The following is a 21,787-nucleotide window of genomic DNA, read 5'->3' as shown; positions in this document are numbered from 1 at the left end:
ATCGACTTTGGAAGCAGTTTATCTGATTCTGCTACACTCATCGGGTAAGTTAGGTACAAATTTGTTTTCCTCATTATTCTTTACTCGTTATGCTTACAATACTTTTTCTTTGATTTTTCAGTGTTGTTGGATGGTATAGTCATCAAGCAAGAAATTGGTTTTTGTGGTTTTTGAAATCCACTGCTTCATCGGGGACTGATTTTGAGGTATGAATCTTGAACTTTGTCTTTGTCTGTCTTTGCCTTTTGATTTCTATTTTGGTTTCAGATCAATGTTTTTTTTACTTCTATTTCAGTGGGTTCATTTCTCTGCCATTTCTTTGTTGCGATTTTTGTAACCTCTGCTTCATCCGAGACTGATTTCAGGTATGAATCTTTGCTTCAACATTTGTCTTTTTGCTTTTTGTTTTTTTCATCTCTAGTTTGGAGTGTGGTGTGTTTAGCTGTGTGGGTTTGGGGTGTTATTGGTTCAGGTTTGTAGTCTTTGGTCTGACTAAAGTAAAGTCAGTCTCTTCTTTCCTCTCCCTTATATCTCACTTAAGATAATGCTTTAAACTTTTTCGGCTGGATTTCATTCTAATATGACTGTCCATATAGCCTACTGGTCTCGTGTATAAAAACTATTTTCTAGTCTGATGTCCTGCATAAGAAAAATCTCGATTGGTGGATTTTAAGTCTTGTGAAACCAAGATCCCAATTGCTAAGTCAACCATCGGAAATGGCACATATGAATGACTTTAATTAAATAATTCCCTGGGAAACTCTACAATAATTAGTTTAAACGATCGGTCTGAGGTCTGTGCTTGTAAGTCCTTGAATGAGATAGATCTGTCCTTGGAATATGTAGTACTCTTCCTGTCCAGATATGACTGTCTTTAATTTGTATTAACGATAATAAGAGATTAAGGATTTAATTATCATTTAATATATTTCCATTAAAACATTTTAAACATTTTAGTTATATTTATGTATAAATATTGACTTAAGTAATGCACGTTAAGTAGCAGGTCATTATCTATTTCGTTGTCCTCTTTAGACGCCCATCGACCCTTTTAAGGCATTGTCATTTGAAAGCACATCTCCTTTGATTTGAACCTGTATGTGGGGAGTAATGACCAAATCCAGATAAGGACGATTACATGAACTAAATTACAGTAAACCTTAGATTTGCATTTAAATTGTTTTTACTTACTGTTTCTTTATCTTCATTTTGTAGACAGCAATTCCAATATTGATAGCGACCAAATTTGATGATTTTGTTGGTCTTCCCCCAGATTTGCAATGGACTATAGTGACTCAGGTAGAGAACTTAAATTTGTTATTTTGCATGATTATTTGAGATCTGCTCTTAAATTTGTTATTCTGCATGATTATTTGAGATATGCTTCTGTCAATGTACTTTCTGATTTCATTGCTCTCAGACGTAAGGCGCAAAAATATTTGAATTGTAGGAAAGAATAAAAAAAAGAAATAATGTTTCATAAAACACAAAATTTGTCGGCCAACTTGTTTTATGTTTGGAAATATTCGAATATAAATATTAAAATAGGAAAAAACATACATTAGTCTCAAATCCAAATACCTTGTATTCTCATTTTGTAATTTGTAACCAAATTCAATGTTAAAACTGAAATTACTTTGTACTGCCCATTGGATTTAATTCTAAAATTCTCCATAAATATTTGCATCTAAGAATATAGTAATCACTAAATAATTCTTTATCCATTAATTATATATATATATATATAGAATAAATCCTGCATGAATTAGATGCTTTTGAAAGATCATTAATTAGGATCACTTCACTGAATATTGCTTACATTATTATTCATCATGCTTTTACTATTCTAACATTCTTCACGATTCCAACTTTTGATTATTACATTGGAATAATGTAATTTTTAGTTTTAATATTTAATTTAATAATTACTTTTTAAAGTTAAATTTTAATTTCGAAGAAAATTCATTGGAAATATTACTTAGGGCTGGAAAAGTATTTCCAACGAAAGTTTCATGAAATAAATTATTCACGATCGAAAATGTTTTTTAATCAAAATCGTTTTAGCGACTGAGGATTAGCATCAGAAATAGTGGTCCCCTTGGAACCCCACATTTTGTTAGTTTCTTGCTCCATAATTCTGAATGAAAATCATGCATGTAAATTTCCCTTGAAAAAGGACAGATTTGTGTAAGAGGAATGTCCTGTGGAGTCTTCCTTAGTCTATTCTCAGCCATTTGACATTTTTGACAAAAAATCATTTCTTTTCCATTCGCAATCAATGTTTAAAAATTGAAACACCAAGGGCCATCTTGTCGATTAAACTATACCAAATTTGAAGGTTGATTACTTAACTTATTTCTATGCATTCTCGCTTTAACTTACTTAAGAAATACTGCTTTTTTGACTCCAGCCTCTGTTTGTTGGTGAGAGTGGAGTAGACAGGGTTGTTGAAATACTACTTTGTCAAGTGAAAGGGGAACCAAGCATATCTTACATCAGTTCTAGGTACTATCGAGCACATGTGAATTGCATACTTTCTTGGCTTATTTATATGCATTTTCATGTTCAAATAATTAACAAATAATATTTTTCTAACTCCAGCCTCTGTTTCTTGGTGAGAGTGGAGTAGACCAGCTGTTGAAATTATTAAGGTACGTTTTAGTTAAAAATTCTCATCAATAATAGTTTCATTATGATGATGTTGGAAAAATTGATCTTCTGAGGCTCCGATTTTGTACAGATTTAATTGTTGATTTTCCTTTCAAATATTGGATCATTTTACTTACTTCACATTTGCCATCTAGTTTTCTGCCTTATGTTTTCTGTTATCTGCCATTCAGTTTGTCATGATCCTTTTTTGGGCCTAATTTTATATCCATGTTCTTTTGTAGAAATTAGTTATGAACAAGGTAATATATATAGATATAGCTTATTTCCATGTTTTTTTGTACAAATTAGTTATGAACAAGGTAATATATATAGATATAGTTTATTAATGAACAAGGTAATATATGCTTTCCATGTTCCTTTCAAATATGTTGTTTTATTTTTAATATCAATTATTATTAATCTTATTTTTCATACAAACTTAAATTGGATAATAACACAAATATGGATTTATTTTTGTTATTAAATCGGCCATTTTAGTCATGAAATAAACTTCTTTGCCGTTTAGTCATTTAAACATATACAATGATGGTGGTAGTTTGGATGATTGAGATGACATTGTACTGACCTTATCTTGATTTAATTCCGTAGCTTGTGTGTCTATTAAAATAACAATAATGGCCGACTTTTTCTCCAACATTATTTTAAAATTTTTATTTTATTTTGAAATTACGAATTAAATTAAAATGTATTTAAAGTTTTATTTGAATATTTTATTTGATTTTAATTTAACCACGAAAAATATTTTGTCTACTTTTATTTTTTAAATTACCTAATTAAATTAAATTGTCTTTAAAGTTTTATTTTAAATATTTTACTTGATTTTAATTTACTCACTAAAATATTTTGTCTACTTTTATTTTAATTTTTAAATTACCTAATTATATTAAATTGTATTTAAAGTTTTATTTTAAATATTTTATTGGATTTTAATTTAATCACAAAAATATTTTGTCTACTTTTATTTTATTTTTAAATTACCTAACTAAATTAAAATGTCTTTAAAGTTTTATTTTAAATATTTTACTTGATTTTAATTTAATCACTAAAAATATTTTGTCTACTTTTATTTTATTTTTAAATTACCTAATTAAATTAATTTTTCTTTAACGTTTTATTTTAAATATTTTACTTGATTTTAATTTAATCACTAAAAATATTGTCTACTTTATTTTATTTTTAAATATTTTATTTTATTTTAATTCAAAATAATTAATTAACCCTAAACTTGTAAATTTAATCTAAACTTGTAAATAATTAATCAACACAATCACAATCCCATCAACAACTTACATAACTTACGTAATACATAAATATATATCATATATTACATAAATTACATAAGATAAACAACTTACATAATTTACATAACTTACGTAACACATAAGTATATATTATATCGTATATAATTTACATAATTCGGATAACTTACATAATTTACATAACTTACATATATAATACATAAATATATATCATATCGTATATAATTTACATAATTCGGATAACTTACACAATTTACATAACTTACATAATACATAAATATATATCACATCATAACTTACATAACTTAATTATACTTATAAATAAACAACTTATCTGTGTAATTTATTGTAAACTTTAGATTTCAAGAACTACAAAATGGATAGGAGTTGGATGAATTTGTCAAGGGTAAGCAACGCCTATCGAAATGGAGTACAAACATTTCTAAATTTTGCATTTCAAAATGCAAGCCAAGAGAATATGATTCTTTGCCCTTGTAAGAAGTGTGGCAACATCAATTGGCATTATCATGAAGTTGTCTACGAACATCTAATTGTTGATGGCTTTATTTGGGGTATAAAAAATGGATTTTTCATGGAGAGTGTATATCTAGTGGAACTTCTTCAACGATTAATCCGACTTATCCTGATACTGCTTACCATCAGTATGTTAGACAAGATGACATGGAAGGTATGTTGCGGGATGCATTTAATATGCACAGTCATGGTGAGCAATCGTTTCCACCTGACTTTATTGCATCCGCTGATTGTAATATTGGTGGAAATGTTTTTGGCGAAATGAGAACAAGTGCACCTTATAAGGAGCCAAATGAAGAAGCGGCGAAGTTCTACAATTTACTTAATGAAATGAACGAAGAACTTTACGAGGGATCAAAATATTCGAAATTGTTCTTCTGCATTCGTTTATTTCACTTAAAATGTTTAGGAGGGTGGACTGGAAACTCTTTTACAATGCTGCTAGAGTTTCTGAGAGAGATGTTTCCTTTTGCAAAAATCCCCCAATCTTTTCAAGATATGAAGAGACTAATAAAAGATTTGGGCCTTGGGTACGATAAAATTCATAGTTGCCCAAATGACTGCATGTTGTACTAGGGTGACCAGAATAACCAACAGTGTTGTAATGTTTGCGGCAAGTCTCGTTGGATGAATGGGAATACAGAAGATGTGAATGCGGATGAAGGTGGGGCACAATTAAGAAAGAAGCTAGTCAAGGTTTTGCGATACTTTCCCTTAATACCAAGACTTCAAAGGCTTTTCATGTCGTCAAAGACGGCCGAATCTATGAGGTGGCATAATGATCAACGGACCGATGATGGATTATTAAGACATCCTGCAGATTCTTTAGCTTGGAAATCATTTGACATGAAATTTCCAAGCTTTGCAAGTGATCCTGGAAATGTGAGGCTTGGGCTAGCAACTGACGGCTTTAATCCATTTAAAATCATGAGTACTTCGTACAGTACTTGGCCTGTGGTGCTTGTTCCTTACAATTTGCCTCCATGGATTTGCATGAAGCAATATTCGTTTATTTTATTAATGATTATTCCTGGAGAGAAAGGTCCCGGAAATGATATTGACATCTATTTGCAGCCACTTATTGAAGAGTTAAAATAATTATGGTCAGGTGTTGAGACATATGATGTATTAAGAAAGGAGAGCTTTTATTTACGTGCAGCTTTATTATGGACAATTAATGATTTCCCGGCTTATGCTAATTTATTGGGTTAGAGTACTAAAAGACGTTATGTTTGTCCTTGTTGTGCTGCGCAAACTTGTTCGAAGTGGTTGTACAATGGGAAGAAGTTCTCTTACATGGGCCATCATCAGTGGTTAGATGGAAATCATAAATTTAGATTTCAGATGACTCTATTTGACGGTACTAAAGAGTACAGAGGAGCTCCTGAGCAGACCGTTGGATCTGAAATCTTGTTTATGTTAAAAGATATAAACTTCAGTTATGGGAAGATGAATCAACCACCTAACACGCAATCAAAGAGAAGATCGAGGGATGAATCTGATGATGAATCTGATGAAGAGGATGATCCTAATGAGGCAGACTTGTGGAAAAAAAGAAGTATTTTTTTTAGTTGCCTTATTGGGAGCATAACATTTTACGCTACAATCTTGATGTCATGCATATTGAGAAGAATGTCTGCGAAAACATAATTGGGACAATTTTGAATGTCGATGGAAAGTCAAAAGATAATCTTCAGAGTCGACTTAATTTAGTTGACATGAGAATTCAGCGTGATCTTCATCCTCAAGTACTTCCGAATGGGAAATATCGGTTGCCGCCTTCTATTTTTTCAATATCAAAAGAAGAGAAAGAGGTGTTTTGTATGGTGTTGAAGGATATAAAGGTCCCAGATGCGTATACGTCAAATATATCTCGATGTGTGAGTCTTAAAGATCGAAGATTATATTCATTAAAATCACATGATTACCACATCTTGATGCAAGATTTACTCCCAGTTGCTTTACGGTGCTGCATGTTAAAAAATGTGACGTCCTGTATAATTGAACTATCCAATATAATGAAAGCTATTTGTGGAAAAGTTTTGGATGTTGAAGAACTTAAGAAAGTACAGGATCAAGATGCTTTGACTTTATGCAATTTGGAAAAGATCTTTCCACATTCCTTCTTCACTATTATGGTGCACTTGGTAATCCATCTCCCTCACAAAGTAATACTTGGTGGATCGATTTTTTATCGATGGATGTATCCTATAGAAAGGTGCTAATTTATTTGTCAAGTATTTATTTATTCGCATTTATACATTTAGTTACAACTTTTGATAAATATTGTATATCGTGTTTAGGTTCCTAAGCAAATTGAAATCTTATTGTCGCAATAAGCGTTATCCAGAAGGATCAATTGCTGAAGGCCACTTGGCAGAGGAGTGCATGATATTCTGTTCTAGATATTTAGAAGATGTTGAAACACGATTGAATAGACCAAATAGAAATGCTGGGCTCAATGATCATAACTTGGCTGAAACTTATTTATTCCAAAGTTATGGAGAACCAATCGGCAAAGTTGAAATTGCAGAATTAGATGATATATCGTGGATACAAGCACATTGATATGTACTTTTTCACCATGATTTAGTTGAACCGTTACGCAAGTAAGTTCTAAAATTTCCTCACATATTCGTCGTTTTGATTTGTTTATCTTCTAACCAATTACACTTGTTTTTAACATAGTGAGTACAAACAAATTTTGAGATCTCGTGCACGCTCTCGAAGATTGCAACATCGAGAGATTAATAAGTTATTCATAGAATCTTTTCATGAATGGTTAAGTCAAACGGTATGTAACTAAAGTTAATAAGTTACATATAATCGCGAAATTTAGTTAATTATTCAATTTACTTTCGATTCAATAGGTTTGGAGTGGAAAAGACGTCAATGACGAAGTTAAATGGCTTTCCCAAGGTCCAAACACAGTAATAAAAAGATATAGTGCCTTCCTCATCAATGGATACAGATTTCATACAAAGTATCGTGAGAGAATGAGAAGAACTCAAAATTGTGGAGTTGTTGTTAATTCTTCAATTACAAGTTATGCTAGTGCTAGGGACAGTAATCCGGTTGAGGGTGATGTGGAGTATTACGGACTTCTTACTGACATTATTGAGTTGGATTACTATGGCAGATGGAAAGTTTTCTTATTTTGATGTGATTGGGCTGATGTTAATACTGCTCAAGGAATTAAAGAAGATCAATTTGGTTTTACAATGTTGAATTTCTCTCGCTTGATTCACACTGGACAACAATTGATGGATGAGCCATATGTATTTTCCTCTCAAGTGAAACAAGTTTTTTATTCGAAAGATCCAACTGATGAGGGTTGGTATGTTGTACTCCGGAACACCCCTAGAGACTTGTTTAACATGGGTAATGGAAGTAGAGATGACATCGTCGAAAGATCAGAAACATTACCTTTTCCAGAACAAAACTTAGATGAAAATATCCCTAGTACTAGTACACAATATCAATGGGTTCGACATGATGTGGATGAAGATATTTACGAATAATGATGTAGTAAGATTTTACGATTTTTAATTATATGTAATTTTATAATTTTAATCTTTGTCATGTTATATAATTTAACTATTTTATATGTACTACTATTGTTGTAATTTGTTACTAAAACTTTAACTATTTTATGTGTATTGCGGGAAAATGCGTAGAAGAAGATTACGAGATTTAAGTATTGTCTAGAATACTCCAAATTCGTAAGAAGGAAATAGTGAACAATGAGACAGCTTGTTGGATCTTGAATGTCTTTGGAGAAACTTGATGAGCCTAAAGAATTTCAAAGTAATGTTATGTTCATTTTACATGTGTTGACTTTTGTTATTGAATTATTTGTCAATTTTAATATAATAATAGTATATCATTTTTAGCTGAAAGTGGTGGGACGCTTGCAGAGTTCAAGGACGTCTGTTGCTTAGAGATTTATCGACTTAGATCCTGTCGAGCGTGTTAAAGTAAGTAGAAATACTCATGGTCACTGTTGGATCAGAAGCTCGACTTTTAGCAGGCTATTTTTGCATTTTAACACGAAATGCAAATATGTTGCCCATCAACTACGAATCATGGCATCACATGCCTGATAGCAACAAAAATCAGGCTCTCGCTAATATTAAGGTAACAAAATGTGAATGTAATTTATAATACTTTGGTTTAAGTTTCATTTATATTTACATTCTAAACTTGTGTTTTTTTAGGAGAGATTTGCTTTAGAAGTCTCCAATGATTATATCAAGAAGGCATTAGGTAAAAGATGGAGAGACAATAAAAGCACTTTAAAGTAACAATATTTTAAGAAAGACATAAGCCTCGAGGAAAAATTGAGAAATGTCTCGCCGAGAATGCTAAGGTATCAATGGGAAGATGCGGTTAGATTTTGGAATTCAAAGAAAGGAGAGGTATTGTGTATTTCCAAACTCTTATATATAGTGTTTACTATATACGTAATAATAATTTTATTATGTAGAACCATGAGCGAGTTGGAACAAGCAGCAGGTAAAAACAAAAATTCACGCTCACGGTAGGGTCGAGAAGTTTTGCTTCTGTAGCTGAGGCCGAGGTATTATGAATTTATTAATTCTTTCAAATATTAATAACTTTCTATTATTAAATAATACTTTTACTACTATATTGTAGGAAGTCAAATCCGACAAAAGTTGGACGCCTTGACTTTTTGAGATTACGATAGGAAGAAAGATGGATCTCCTATGACATCCAAGTCGGAGAAATTATGGTATATTTACTTAATAATATTTGATTTATTCTAAATATTTATAATCTTTAATTATAATTTGTTTAATTCAATTCATCATTAGTAGTTTTAAATAATATTAAGTTATGTTGCATTACTTTTTATTATATATTTCATTTCTAACTCTTTAATTGATTTTTTAGGAGAAACTAAAGGAGAAGAAGGCGGAATATGAAGCGATTGCTTCGACTGATAGTTCTGTTAATCTTGAGAACATTGATAACAGAATTATCACTGAAGTTTTGGGTCCTGAAAGCTACGGTCGGGTTTGATTTCAAGGATCTAGTGTTACCCCGACCTAATATTTTGGATCCGGCTCCCAGCAATACATGCCTTCCTAAAGTCAAGCTCAAGCTGAAGTTCAGAGGCTAAGAGACCAGATAGCTCAGATGCAAGCGAACGCGGTTGAGCAAATTGCCGAGGTTCAACGAAAATATGAAGAACTCCAGCAACAACTTAGAGCGGAGGCAGCAGAGAGGGAGGCAGCCGCAGCAGTGAGAGAGGCAGAGGCACGAGCGATGGTAGTAGAGCAGAGCAAAAAGTACGATGACCTCCAGCTACAGCTTCAGCAGATGATGCAGATGTTTCAGCAATCGCAAAAGCCGCCATCTTAGACTAATGTTTTGTCATTGTAAGAATGTTTTTAATTTTGTCACGTTTAACATTATTGTAAGAGTATTTTAAATTATACTTTATTTATTAGTTAAATCATATATCTTTAGTTAAATTTGAAGTATCATTTAGAATTAATGTTTTTGGTTGTATTTTTTATGCTAAATTTGCTGTTTTTGGCAGCATTTTATACTATATTTGTTGTATTTGGTTGGATTTTAATGCAGGAAGGGCTGGATATTGGTGAAAAAAATATTGCAAATCTGTCAAAATTAGCGGCGTTTGTGGGAAAAGCGCCGCTAAAAGCCATGACTTTTAGCGGCGCTTTTTAAACAAACGCCGCTAAAGCTATCACTTTTAGCGGCGCCTTTTTAACAAACGTAGCTAAAAGCCATGACTTTTAGCGGCGTTTTTTTCAATAAACGCCACAAATTTTTGTGGCGTTACCTATAGCGACGTTATTTACGGCGTTTTAAAAAGCGCCGCTAAAGACTAAAAAAGAGCCATTAAAAGTCTATTTTCTTGTAGTGATTATCATTTCATGCAAAATACAAAATAGAAAATAATGAATATAACAATATAAATTACATAATCTATACAATAATATTTCATGCAAATATAACTTAAAATAACAACATAAATAATCAATTTTCATGCAAATATAAAAACCATAAAAATAATAAATAGTTTATGAAATAAATCAACATACTGGCAATAAAAAACAATAAACAAATTATAATCATATAAAAAAGGTCAAAAAAGAAAAATAAAAAAACTAAATACAATTAAAATTAAATGAGGTATTTAAAAATATATTTAAAACAGTAGATAAATAATAAAGGAGAAATTATTAAAATGGTTAATATATAAAGATATACTATATGATGTAATAATTTAATATATATTTTATAAAAATAATATTATATATAATAGGAACAACATTTTATAGTAAATTTTAGAGTGTTATATACTAAATTTTAATAATAATATACAAAATAATTTACAAATTTTAAAATTATACATAATTAATAAATAATAAATAATAAAATATTATATAATAAAATAAAAATAACGTAAGGGATAATATATATAATATATAATAAAATTTATAAATAAAATATATAATAGAATATAAATAATATGAAAAATAATATATATACTATTTTTACCTGTATAACTAATGTCTATAAAATAAATAATTTATAAAAAATTTTAAAAATGAATTAAATATATATAAAAAGGATTAAAATTGAATTTAAATAAAAAATCTAGGATTAATTTTAAATAAAATAAAAAAAATTGGACCTAATTGAAATGCACGCTAAAATCTAAGGGACTCACTGGGCAATTTGGCCCTAATCCTAAAACGGCGTCGTTCCCAAAATAGGCTTTATTATAGCAGCTAGGACTAAATTAAAACAATAATAAAAGGTCCGGCCCAAAATATAATAAAAATAAAATGAAATTATAAATATTTAAAATTCGGAAGGACCAATTGGGCAATTAGCCCTTTAAACAAAAACACACAGATCCTTCCCGGGTCACGGGTCAACACGCAGATCCTCAGCCTTGAAACGACACCGTTTTGGTCACTAAACGGTCATCCCAAAACGACGTCGTACAGGTCGTTTATAAATACAAAAAAAAAAACTTGAAAATTCATTTTAGCTCTAGGTTTTTTAAAAAAAACAAAAAAAATCCTCTGAAAAGGGGAAGAGAAGAAACCCTCCGGGCTCCGGCCTTCGACAGGCCAAGCTCCGGTCATCGGGCACACGCGTCCACGCGCCGTCGTCGACCCCACCGAACACGGCGACCGGAAGCTGAAAAGCTTCGATTTTTAGCGCAAATCCAACGATAAATCTCCTTTCCTTTTATTTTAGTGACATTTGTATAATTTATAACAAGAAGAAAAGGTAAAAAAAAAAATCACCTCTGTTTCTTTGATAAACTGTTGTATTTTTATTGTATATATGTCTGTCCAAAAAAACTTCCCTTACATCGTTTCGATTCGGGTTTTTATAGCCACTGAACATAAAATATATTTACATTACTCGATTTTATTTCTTGTTATATTTGTATTGTCTCTGCTGTTTCTTTCCCTTTTTGCAGGTACTAGCGAGGATATCACAGCGATGAGTGCGCTGGCGTTGATTCGTGCACCGATTACGGCATGATACAGAGGTGTAGTCATGGCGCCGATGGAGGCGTCGATGAGGGGTCACTGAAATGGCGCGAGACAAAGGGGCGTGACGTTTGGAGTGTTTGCGGCGCGAAGCTTCTGGAAACCCTAGGGTTTCCTGATTCAGTTTAGGCATTGGGCCTTCTTGGGCCTCACTGATTTGGGTCTAGTTTGGGCTAAAGGGTTTTAAGTGTAATGAGGTTCAAATATGAGCTACCGGCGTGATTTGTAAATGGGTCATAAGTAGTGCTTCAATTGGGCTATGTAAATAGGCTAGCAATTTGGGTTTTGTAAATGGATTATAAAGGACTTTTATTATTTTTTGTTTTTTTATTTTTTTGTGTATATTCTGGGCCGGGCAAATTTGGGCTATTACAGTTGCCCCTCTTTGCTCATTACTGTGTAACAGGAATAGAGCAAAGACTATAAAAAGACCAAATTTTCCCAGTCTTATAAATCCTAACTTCCTGGTCTTCAATTTGCTCCTTGCAAACTCAGAGACGCCATGTTAATATCCTTGATCTGCTCCCCGTCAAATACAGAGATGCCAAATCTGCTATCTTCGATCTGCTTTGATGTAAACATACGAATGTCAGTTCTGCTATCTTCGATCTGCTCCCCGTCTAATACAGAGACGCCAAATCTTTCATTTTCGATCTACTTCGATGTAAACATACGAATATCAGATCTGCTATCTTCGATTTGCTCCCCGTCTAATATAGAGACATCAAATCTATCATTTTCGATCTGCTTCGATGTAAACACACGAATGTCAGATCTGCTATCTTTGATCTGCTCTTCGTCTAATACAGAGACGCCAAATCTGTCATCTTCGATCTGCTTCGATGTAAACACACGAATGCCAGATCTAGTATGTTCGATCTACTCCTCCGTCTAATACATAGACGCCAAATCTGCCATCTTCGATCTACTTCACACGAATGTCAGATCTACTATCTTCGATCTGCTCCCCATCTAATACAGAGACGCCAAATCTATCATTTTCAATCTGCTCCCCATCTAATACGGAGACGCCAAATCTGTCATCTTCGATTTGTTCCCTGTCAATACAGAGATGTCAAATTTGCTATCTACATTGTCCCCTAAAGGACATAACCTATAGAATGCATATGTGCTCATGCCTAATGAATAGGATGCCATGATCAAAATGAGTCAAATGCTCATAATTAGACATATTATGATGCAAAATGTTATGGAAATGACTCATATTCGGATGTCTTTACTCATTCATCCCTCAAAGTTTCATCATTATTTTTCTCGAAGTATCAATCATACTCTGCTCGTATGCTTTGAGTCAAAATTTTCCTATTGCACCTTTCTTCGAATGTTACGACTTGCCAGAGATGATCCTCTCCTAGGATTGAATCATTTGAATTGTCCAATCAACCTTTGAACTAAAGAAGAAATTTTCTCGAGTTCCTCCGAACCTCATTTATGGGAATTCTTCAAACAATTGTTCAGTTTCAGTTTCTCGTATTATCTAGAGACTTTTAGAGCAATATGCAAAACTTCGTTTGTAAAAAAATATTTAGTTCATTAATCATTATTTCAATGTAACACGCTTTACGAATAATGGAAAACGAATAATTTGATCTTGAGAATAGTTAAATAAATTATCAAAAATACAAAAGGAAATTAATCTGAAAACATATATTTGAGAAGAAAAAGAATCCAAAGATAGTAACCAGGACAAAAAATCAGATGCCCTACATATCACAGCTTGGGCTTCTGTATACAAACTCCATGAAGACTGTTTTGAGTTTAACATGTGTTTAGAAGATCCAAAGTACTTTGTTGATGCCCCAGTATGTAACGCACTCTGCTTCTTGTCGAATCCGGGATATCAAGGTTGTTGCATGCTTTTCAAAGTTTGAGCTGCCCTTTCGGGTTTTCAACTCAAAACCCCTTTGGTCTTAAGGCACCCTTTGTGGGTTTTCACCTTGGCCTCTCCATTTTTTTATTTTTTATTTAGAAGTCTCAAAGCGCCCTTTGTGGGTTTTCACCTTGGCTTCCCTTCTCTTTTAGACAAAGTACCTCTTGACTGAGTTTAAATTCACTGGATTGGGTAAACTCTTCCCATCTATTTCTGTCAAAATTAGTGCACCACCAGAGAAAGCCTTCTTCACAACATACGGCCCTTCCCAATTTGGCATCCACTTTCCTCTAAAGTCTCTCTATATGGGAAGAATCTTTTTCAGTACAAGGTCTCATTCGTGAAATTCTCTTGGACGAACTTTCTTGTCATAAGCTCGTATCATTCGCTTCTGATACATCTGGCCATGACGAATAGCCCTTAGCCTTTTTTTCTTCAATCAAGTTCAATTGGTCATACCGCGATTGAATCCATTCTGCTTCATCCAACTTTATCTCGGACAAAATTTGAAGAGAAGATATTTCCACTTTAATAGGTAACACTGCCTCCATCCCATAAACCAACGAGAAAGGAGTTGCCCCAGTAGAGGTTCTGACAGACGTTCGATAGGCTAAGAGTGCAAATGGTAATTTCTCATGCCAATCTCTGTAGGTCTCAGTCATTTTCCCTACTATCTTCTTGATGTTTTTGTTGGAAACTTCCACTTCCCCATTCATTTTTGGGCGATATGGAGATGAATTATGATGTTTGATCTTGAATTGGCTGCAAACTTCCACAATCATGCTGTTATTCAAGTTCAATGCATTGTCTGATATAATCCTCTCAGGCATTCCATACCGATAAATAATTTCCTTTTTCAAGAATCGACTTACTGCCGACTTGGTAACACTAGCATATGAAGCTGCCTCTACCCATTTCGTAAAGTAGTCAATGACCACGAAAATGAAACGATGCCCATTCGAAGCTTGTGGTGATATTGGCCCAATGACATCCGTACCCCACATGGAAAAAGGGCAATGGAGAAGTCATAACATGTAGGGGTGAAGGTGGTACATGAATCTTGTCCCCATATATCTGGCATTTATGACATTTTTTAGCAAGCTGATACAATCTCCTTCCTTAGTAGACCAATAGTATCCACACCTCATGATTTGCCTTGCCATTGTAAAGCCATTAGCATGCGTCCCACAAACACATTCATGTACTTCTTTCAAGATTTGTCTAGCTTCTACAGCGTCGAGGCATCTCAAAAGTACCTGATCTTTCCTTCTTTTATAAATGATGTCCCCATCTAGTACATATTCACAGGCTAACCTCCTCAAAGTTCTTTTGTCATTCTCAGTTGCCTACTCAGGATATTCACGATTTCTCACATACCGTAATATATCTTGATACCAAATATGGTCATCCTTTTCTTATTCTTCGATGTTACAACAATGAGCTGAAACCTCAGAAATAGTCATCTGAATTGGTCTCACATCCTCTTTTTTATTTGCTTTAATCATAGAAGCCAATGTTGCTAAAGCATCTGCCATCTGATTTTCGTCTCGTGGGAGATAATTGAAGGTGATGTTATCAAACTCCTCAAGTAACCCCAAAACTAACTTTCGATAATTAATCAATTTAGGGTCCCTTGTCTCCCATTCACTCTTAAGCTGGTAAATAACCAAAGCAGAGTCTCCATATACTTTCAGGGTTCTAATCTTTCGCTCTTTGGCCGCTCGAATCCCCATGATGCATGCTTCATACTCGACCATATTGTTCGTGCAGTCAAAATCTAATTTACATGTAAATGGATAATGATCACCATTTGGGGATACCAAGACTGCTCTAATTCCATTTCCTACCGCATTGGATGTGTCGTCAAAGTTTAGCTTCCATGGATATTCTTCAGTAGTTGCCACATACATCAACTCCTCATTAGGGAAATCAAAGCTCAATGGTTCATAATCTTCTAGAGCTCTACTAGCCAGAAACTCTGCTATCGTACTTCCTTTTATAGCTTTTTTACTCACATAGACTATATCAAACTCTGAAAAGCAGTATTTTCTACCTTTCCATTCTTCCATTTAGAGCTGTTGACTCCATCATGTATTTTAATGGATCAAGTTTTGAAATCAGCCAAGTCGTATGATATAGCATATATTGCCTCAACCTTTGAGTCGTCCAGATTAAAGCACAACACAACTTCTCAATTGGCGAATATCTCATCTCACACTCTGTGAATTTCTTACTGAGGTAATATATCGCCTTTTCTTTTCTTCCCGACTTGTCATATTGACCAAGCACACATCCCATAGAACTGCTAAACACTGATAAGTACAGAATTAATGATCTATCTAGACTGGGCAGAGATAACACTGGAGTGTTTAACAAGTATTGTTTGACTTTATCAAAAGCATTCTGGCATTCCTTATCCCAAGTACTTTGGTTTTGTTTTCTAAGGAAGCGAAATATAGGATCACATTTATCGATTAATTGTGAAATAAACCGAGCGATATAATTCAACCTTCTAAGAAAATCCCGAACTTCCTTATGAGTACGTGGTAGAAGCAATTCTCGTATGGCTCTAACCTTGTCTTGGTCAACCTTTATTCCTTTTTCGCTAACCACAAAGCCTAATAATTTCCCCGAGCAAGCTCCGAACGTGCACTTAGCTGGATCAAGCTTCAACTAAAACTTCCTCAACCTCAAGAACAACATTCTCAAGACTCTAATATGCTCCTTCTCTGTTCAAGATTTGGCAATCATATCATCAACATACACCTTAATCTCCTTATGCATCATATCGTGGAATAAGGTCACCATGGCCCTTTGGTATGTCGCTCCTGCATTCTTTAGCCCAAAGGGCATTACCTTGTAACAAAAGGTGCCCTGCAATGTTATGAAGGTGGTTTTATCCATGTCCTCATGATGCATCTTTATTCAAATCTCTGTAATCAACATACATTCGTACCTTCCCATTCTTCTTAGGGACAGGTACAATATTAGCCACCCATTCTGAGTACTTAACCTCTTGTAGGAATCCAGCATCAAACTGTTTCTTGACTTCATCTTTTATTTTCAACACAATATCAGGCCTCATTCTTAGCAATTTTTGTTGGATTGGCTTGCAATCCTATCTTATGGGGAGATGATGTACCACGATATCAGTATTTAACCCCGACATATCCTGATATAACCAGGCAAAGATATCTTTGAATTCACGTAGCAGCTCAACAAGGCCTTATCTCATTTCCTTAGCAATGTGTGTCCCAATTTTCACCTTTTTTCCTTCCTCTAAGGCTACATTCGCTATTGCCTCTTTCTCACGGGGTAAGATTTGTTTCTCCTCTTGTTTCACCATTCTTAACAGATCTGGAGACAAATCACAATCCCTGTCATCTTCAAAATCCTGAGGTTCTTCTAAACACATGTCTCGCTTAAAAGAGAATTCAGGATTTATAGTATCAGTGCTCATGTTATTGATATCTAGGGACCTGCGGGATACGAAAGAATGTACAAAGAATGAATGAAATTTAAGAATGTTTATTTATGAATTATGAATGAAAAAATTAAAAGAAAAAGGTCAAAAGAATATTGATATGTATAGAAGAATATTCACTCGAACAAAAGTTGTGTTTTATTGAAATGCAAATATCCAAACATGAGCCTATTTTACAAACGAAATCTTATTACTCCTAGGCTCTAGAGCAACAAGAGTGTTCTAAAAATTACTCTGAAAAGTCTTTAAAAACTATAGGAAGTTCTTCTGCAATCCAATTGTTTAAAGAGCTTCCCAGTTCATAAGGGCGAATGCCTCAAGGTTTCTTCGTTCAGACTTTTCATTATGTACAGCATTGATGTGATAACTTCCTTTTTCGAGCAACCCTCTCTCAGGGTGAATTATCCCTCCTGATATAAAGGTTTGGGATATATGAGGGAACGTCATCAATTCCCACTCTACTTCTCTTCCACTTAAACGCGCCCTTCTTCTTTCTTGACGCTTCTCTATTTCCTTCCTCCTCTACTTGTGATCTGGCCTGAAACCCAAGCCAAAATGGTCTCTCTTCTCCTTTAGTTTTGGAACTTGAATCCCTCATTGAAGATATCTTCCCAATCCTTTTCCTGGCAAGGCTCGTTTCCCCATTGTCATCTGTAAACCCATTCCTTTGGTTCTGGATATCCTAGGCACTGACACCTCATTCCCCTCTGAAATAAATGTTGTATTAACGAATTCTAAGAAACGAAAAGAACACTCAATGGCCTCCTCATTTGCCTCTACATAGGGTGCATCACTGGTAACTGTTGCTATGATGTCTTCTTCCGCATTTATGGTTACCAGCCATCCGTTTGCTACTAACTTTAATTTTTGGTGCAAAGATGAGGGCACCACTCCTGTCGAATGTATCCAAGGCCTCCCCAACAGGCAATTGTAAGAGGTCTTGATGTCCATAACTAAAAATTCCACCTCATACGTGTTTGGCCCAATCATTAAAGGAATATCAATTCTTCCTATGACCTTTCTCTCCGTGCCATCGAATGCTCTCACTACATTATAGCATGTTTTCATGTAAGAACTGTCTATGGGTAATCTGTTCAATGTGGACAATGGCATGACATTTAAGGCTGACCCATTATTAATAAGCACACTCGGCAATGTATATCCTTTGCAGCGAGTGGTAATGTGCAAAGCCTTAGCTGACCCCATGCCACCAGGTGGGATTTCATCATCATTGAAATAAATGAAATTGTCAGCACTTATGTTACTAATCAATCGATCCAACTTGTTGACGGATATATCATTAGTAACATAAGTCTTGTTGAGCATCTTAATTAACGCCTCACGATGTACCTTTGAACTCAGAAGCAAAGCTAATACTGATATACAAGCTGGTTGTTTGCGCAATTGCTCAACCACGCTATACTCACTGTGTTTCAGTAATTTTAGAAACTCTCTAGCTTTTTCTTCCTTCACTAGCTCATTAACAAGTACCTCAGCCCTATTCTCCTTCTCAACGTCAAAGGCTTTCACTTTCGTAGGCTCAATTCTGATGCATTTTGTATCATAACGCTTCCCACTACGTGTGTAAGATCCTTTAACTTGAGCCCCCTTAGAAGTACTAGCTATATCTTCTCTCTCCGGTATAGTCACATTGCAGTCATAATTCCAGGGTACCCTCTTGTTATCCTTAAAAGAAAAGGAAACGGGTTTGTGAATAATGACTTTCGACGCTGTTGGTGTCTCAAATTTATTATTCCTTGGTATAGAAATAATGATCCTTAGCCGGTTGATTCTTTGATTCTTTGGTTCACCTTCCAATGCGCATACATGTCCCTCATCTGAGCCAACTTTATAAAATTCTAACTCCTTATTATCCATAAGGCTTTGTACCAAAGTTTTAAACTCATCGCATTCCTGAATCTCGTATCCCTCTTTTGCATGGAACTCGCAGTAGTCCCTTGTTCCTTTATTTCCTCCTTCAGAGATTATCATCTCTCCTTTCATCATTTCTTCCCAGATTACTTTGATCGGCATTCTTACCTCGGCCACGCCCTTTAATCCTTCTCATACCAGTTTCCCCAATTACGTTTACCCCTTGATCACCATGGTTTGGCAACGGGTTCTCTGTACTAGAGGCGTCGTCAAATTTTACGACCTCCATCTTGATTAGTCTTTCCACTGCTTTTTTAAAACCAATGTAATTTTCGATTGAATGCCCCGATATCCCTGCATGGTATTCACATTTGGCGTTTGCATCATACCATTTGGGATATGGGGGTTGTAGTGGTTTCAAATGAAAAGGAGCTATTGCATGCGCATTAAATAAACTTTGATAAAGCTCCCGATATGTCACCGGGGTAGGCGTAAATGAGACCTTTTCAGAATTCTATCTCGAACCAGATCCGTACTTTTGAGAATCCTGTTGCCAATTGTAGTTGCTCTGGGCTGACTAACCGTAATCGCTTTCGAATTATAACTATTCGTATTGTTCACCTTATTATCTTTCCTTCTTGGGGCCAATCTTTTAGCAGTTTCCCCCTCTATCTTGCCACCCCTTATGGCGTTCTTAATCATTTCTCATGCCATAACTATATCAGCAAAGCTCTTGGTGGTACTTCCAATCATATGAGTAATGAATGGGGCCTTTAAAGTGTTAATGAATAGCATAGTAGTTTCTTTCTCCAAGAGCGGTGGTTGAACTTGCATGGCAGCCTCCCTCCACCTCTGTGCATATTGCTTACAGCTCTCATTAGGCTTCTTTTCCATGTTCTGCAAAGTGATTCTATCAGGAGTCATGTCAGTCACATGATTATATTGTTGCATAAAGGCTTGCGCTAAGTCTCAAAGAATTGATCTTTGCAACCTGGCCGCTGCCCCAACCAAACTATCCTGAAAACAATGGATCAATAATTGATCATTGTTACATAGCCAGTCATCCGTCTACAGAACATGGTGATATGGGCCTCAGGGCAAGTAGTCCAATTGTACTTCTCAAATTTCGGCATCTTGAACTTATGAGGAAACACCAAATCTGGGACTAAACTCAAGTCTTTGGCGTCAATTCCCTAACGATTATCAGCGTTTTCCAATACCTTAAATTTCTCCTCTAACCATTTACAACGTTCCTCTAATTGCCTTGATGATTCGAGTATCATCTCTTCTTTCTCAGCTACATCTAAATCAGGGATGATTGGATTAGTAGGGTTATTTCCCGGGTTAAATCCCAAGCTAGTTTGAAAATTCATGGGTATTCCAGCATCGACTTGCCCATGTTGAGGCCTTATTCTGATGGACAGCCTTCGAGGATATGCCTCAGGTTGAGTTTGCACATGAGGTGGAGTAAAACCAGGATGATGATCCTCGTTATCCTCTTCAGTGATAGTCATAAGGGCCTTTCCTTTATCCGTTGCCCCTTTCAGCAACTGAGCTATTTCAGCCATCATATTCCTTTGGGCCTCCAACATTTGATCCTTCATCTCTTGTTGGATTTTTGCCAATTGTTCTTGCAATTGCTCTTGCATTTCTTTCTAGATCTGCTCAAGTCTTTGATCCATATTCTTTTTTTTAGTGTGTATTCCCTTAGGATGTGTTGCTTCCAGGTTTTCTTTCTCTCACACACTCTCTCTCTCTGTAATTTTAACTAATTAGGGTCATTCTATAAATTGGAATGCATATGATGCGATGAGATGCAAATGCATGAATGCAAAAAAATATCGATTCTGATTCAGTTTCTTTTAAAAAATGTTATTTAAGAAACAAAAATCTTTACACAAAATGAATTACAAATATGCTTTCGCCCTCAGGCTCAGAGTTTTAACCCTATCCAATAACAAAGCTAACTCTCGACCTCTATCTGACACTGACTCATACTTTGCACTCAATACATTGGCTTGCGTTGCCAGGTCTTGCAAATGATCAGCAACCTCTCGAATCTGGACTATGGCTTCTCCCATGAGATAGTCCCTATCTCTGACTTGATCTTGAAAATGGTGAAGCTCTCCCTTCCAATATCCTTCTCTTGCCTCGAGCTGCTCAATTTGTAGTTCCCAATTCTGCAATGCTGCTTCCAACCCTCCAATATTGTGCTTCATTTCCTCAATCTTGTTCAGACTTACCTTTAATTCGACCGCAGAGTTATGACTTCGGTAATGATGAATAGATCGTCCCAACTCAGTCACCTTAGCTTTTAATACTTGATTCTCCTTCTCTAGGGTCTGATTTTGTGCCTGCATCTCTTGAAACTTCTTCTCCTAATACTCGGCTTTGGCTTTTTCTTCTTGAACCTCTTGTTGCCACTGCTCTGAGGACTTCCCCAATCTATCTCTCTTCATTGATAGTTGTATCCTCTTATATTGCGTCTTTAAGTCATCTCAGTCTTCCTCAA

At 34.8% G+C, this 21,787-nt stretch overlaps 1 protein-coding gene across 1 annotated transcript; it reads right to left on the bottom strand.

Moving 5' to 3' along the window:
• Positions 1–19,980: 19,980 nt before the first annotated feature.
• On the bottom strand, positions 19,981–20,924 carry LOC128296662 (uncharacterized). The gene is made up of 2 exons (XM_053032103.1): positions 20,496–20,924; positions 19,981–20,172 (listed from the first exon to the last, which is right to left on the bottom strand). The coding sequence occupies exons 1-2, from the start codon at positions 20,922–20,924 to the stop codon at positions 19,981–19,983; spliced, it is 621 nt and encodes a 206-aa protein (XP_052888063.1).
• Positions 20,925–21,787: the final 863 nt, after the last annotated feature.

Source organism: Gossypium arboreum, chromosome 8 (assembly GCF_025698485.1).
Source record: "Gossypium arboreum isolate Shixiya-1 chromosome 8, ASM2569848v2, whole genome shotgun sequence".
Lineage (NCBI taxonomy): Eukaryota > Viridiplantae > Streptophyta > Magnoliopsida > Malvales > Malvaceae > Gossypium > Gossypium arboreum.
This window is presented reverse-complemented; position numbering and strand designations above follow the sequence as displayed.

Bases quoted from the DNA above. Each gene is read 5' to 3' on its own strand.
- LOC128296662 (XM_053032103.1), bottom strand. From the start codon at position 20,924: ATGCAAGAGCAATTGCAAGAACAATTGGCAAAAATCCAACAAGAGATG. The intron at 20,173-20,495 runs GTATTGGAAAAC...ATCACTTTGCAG, and splicing joins GGTTAGAGGAGAAATTTAAG to AACATGGAAAAGAAGCCTAA.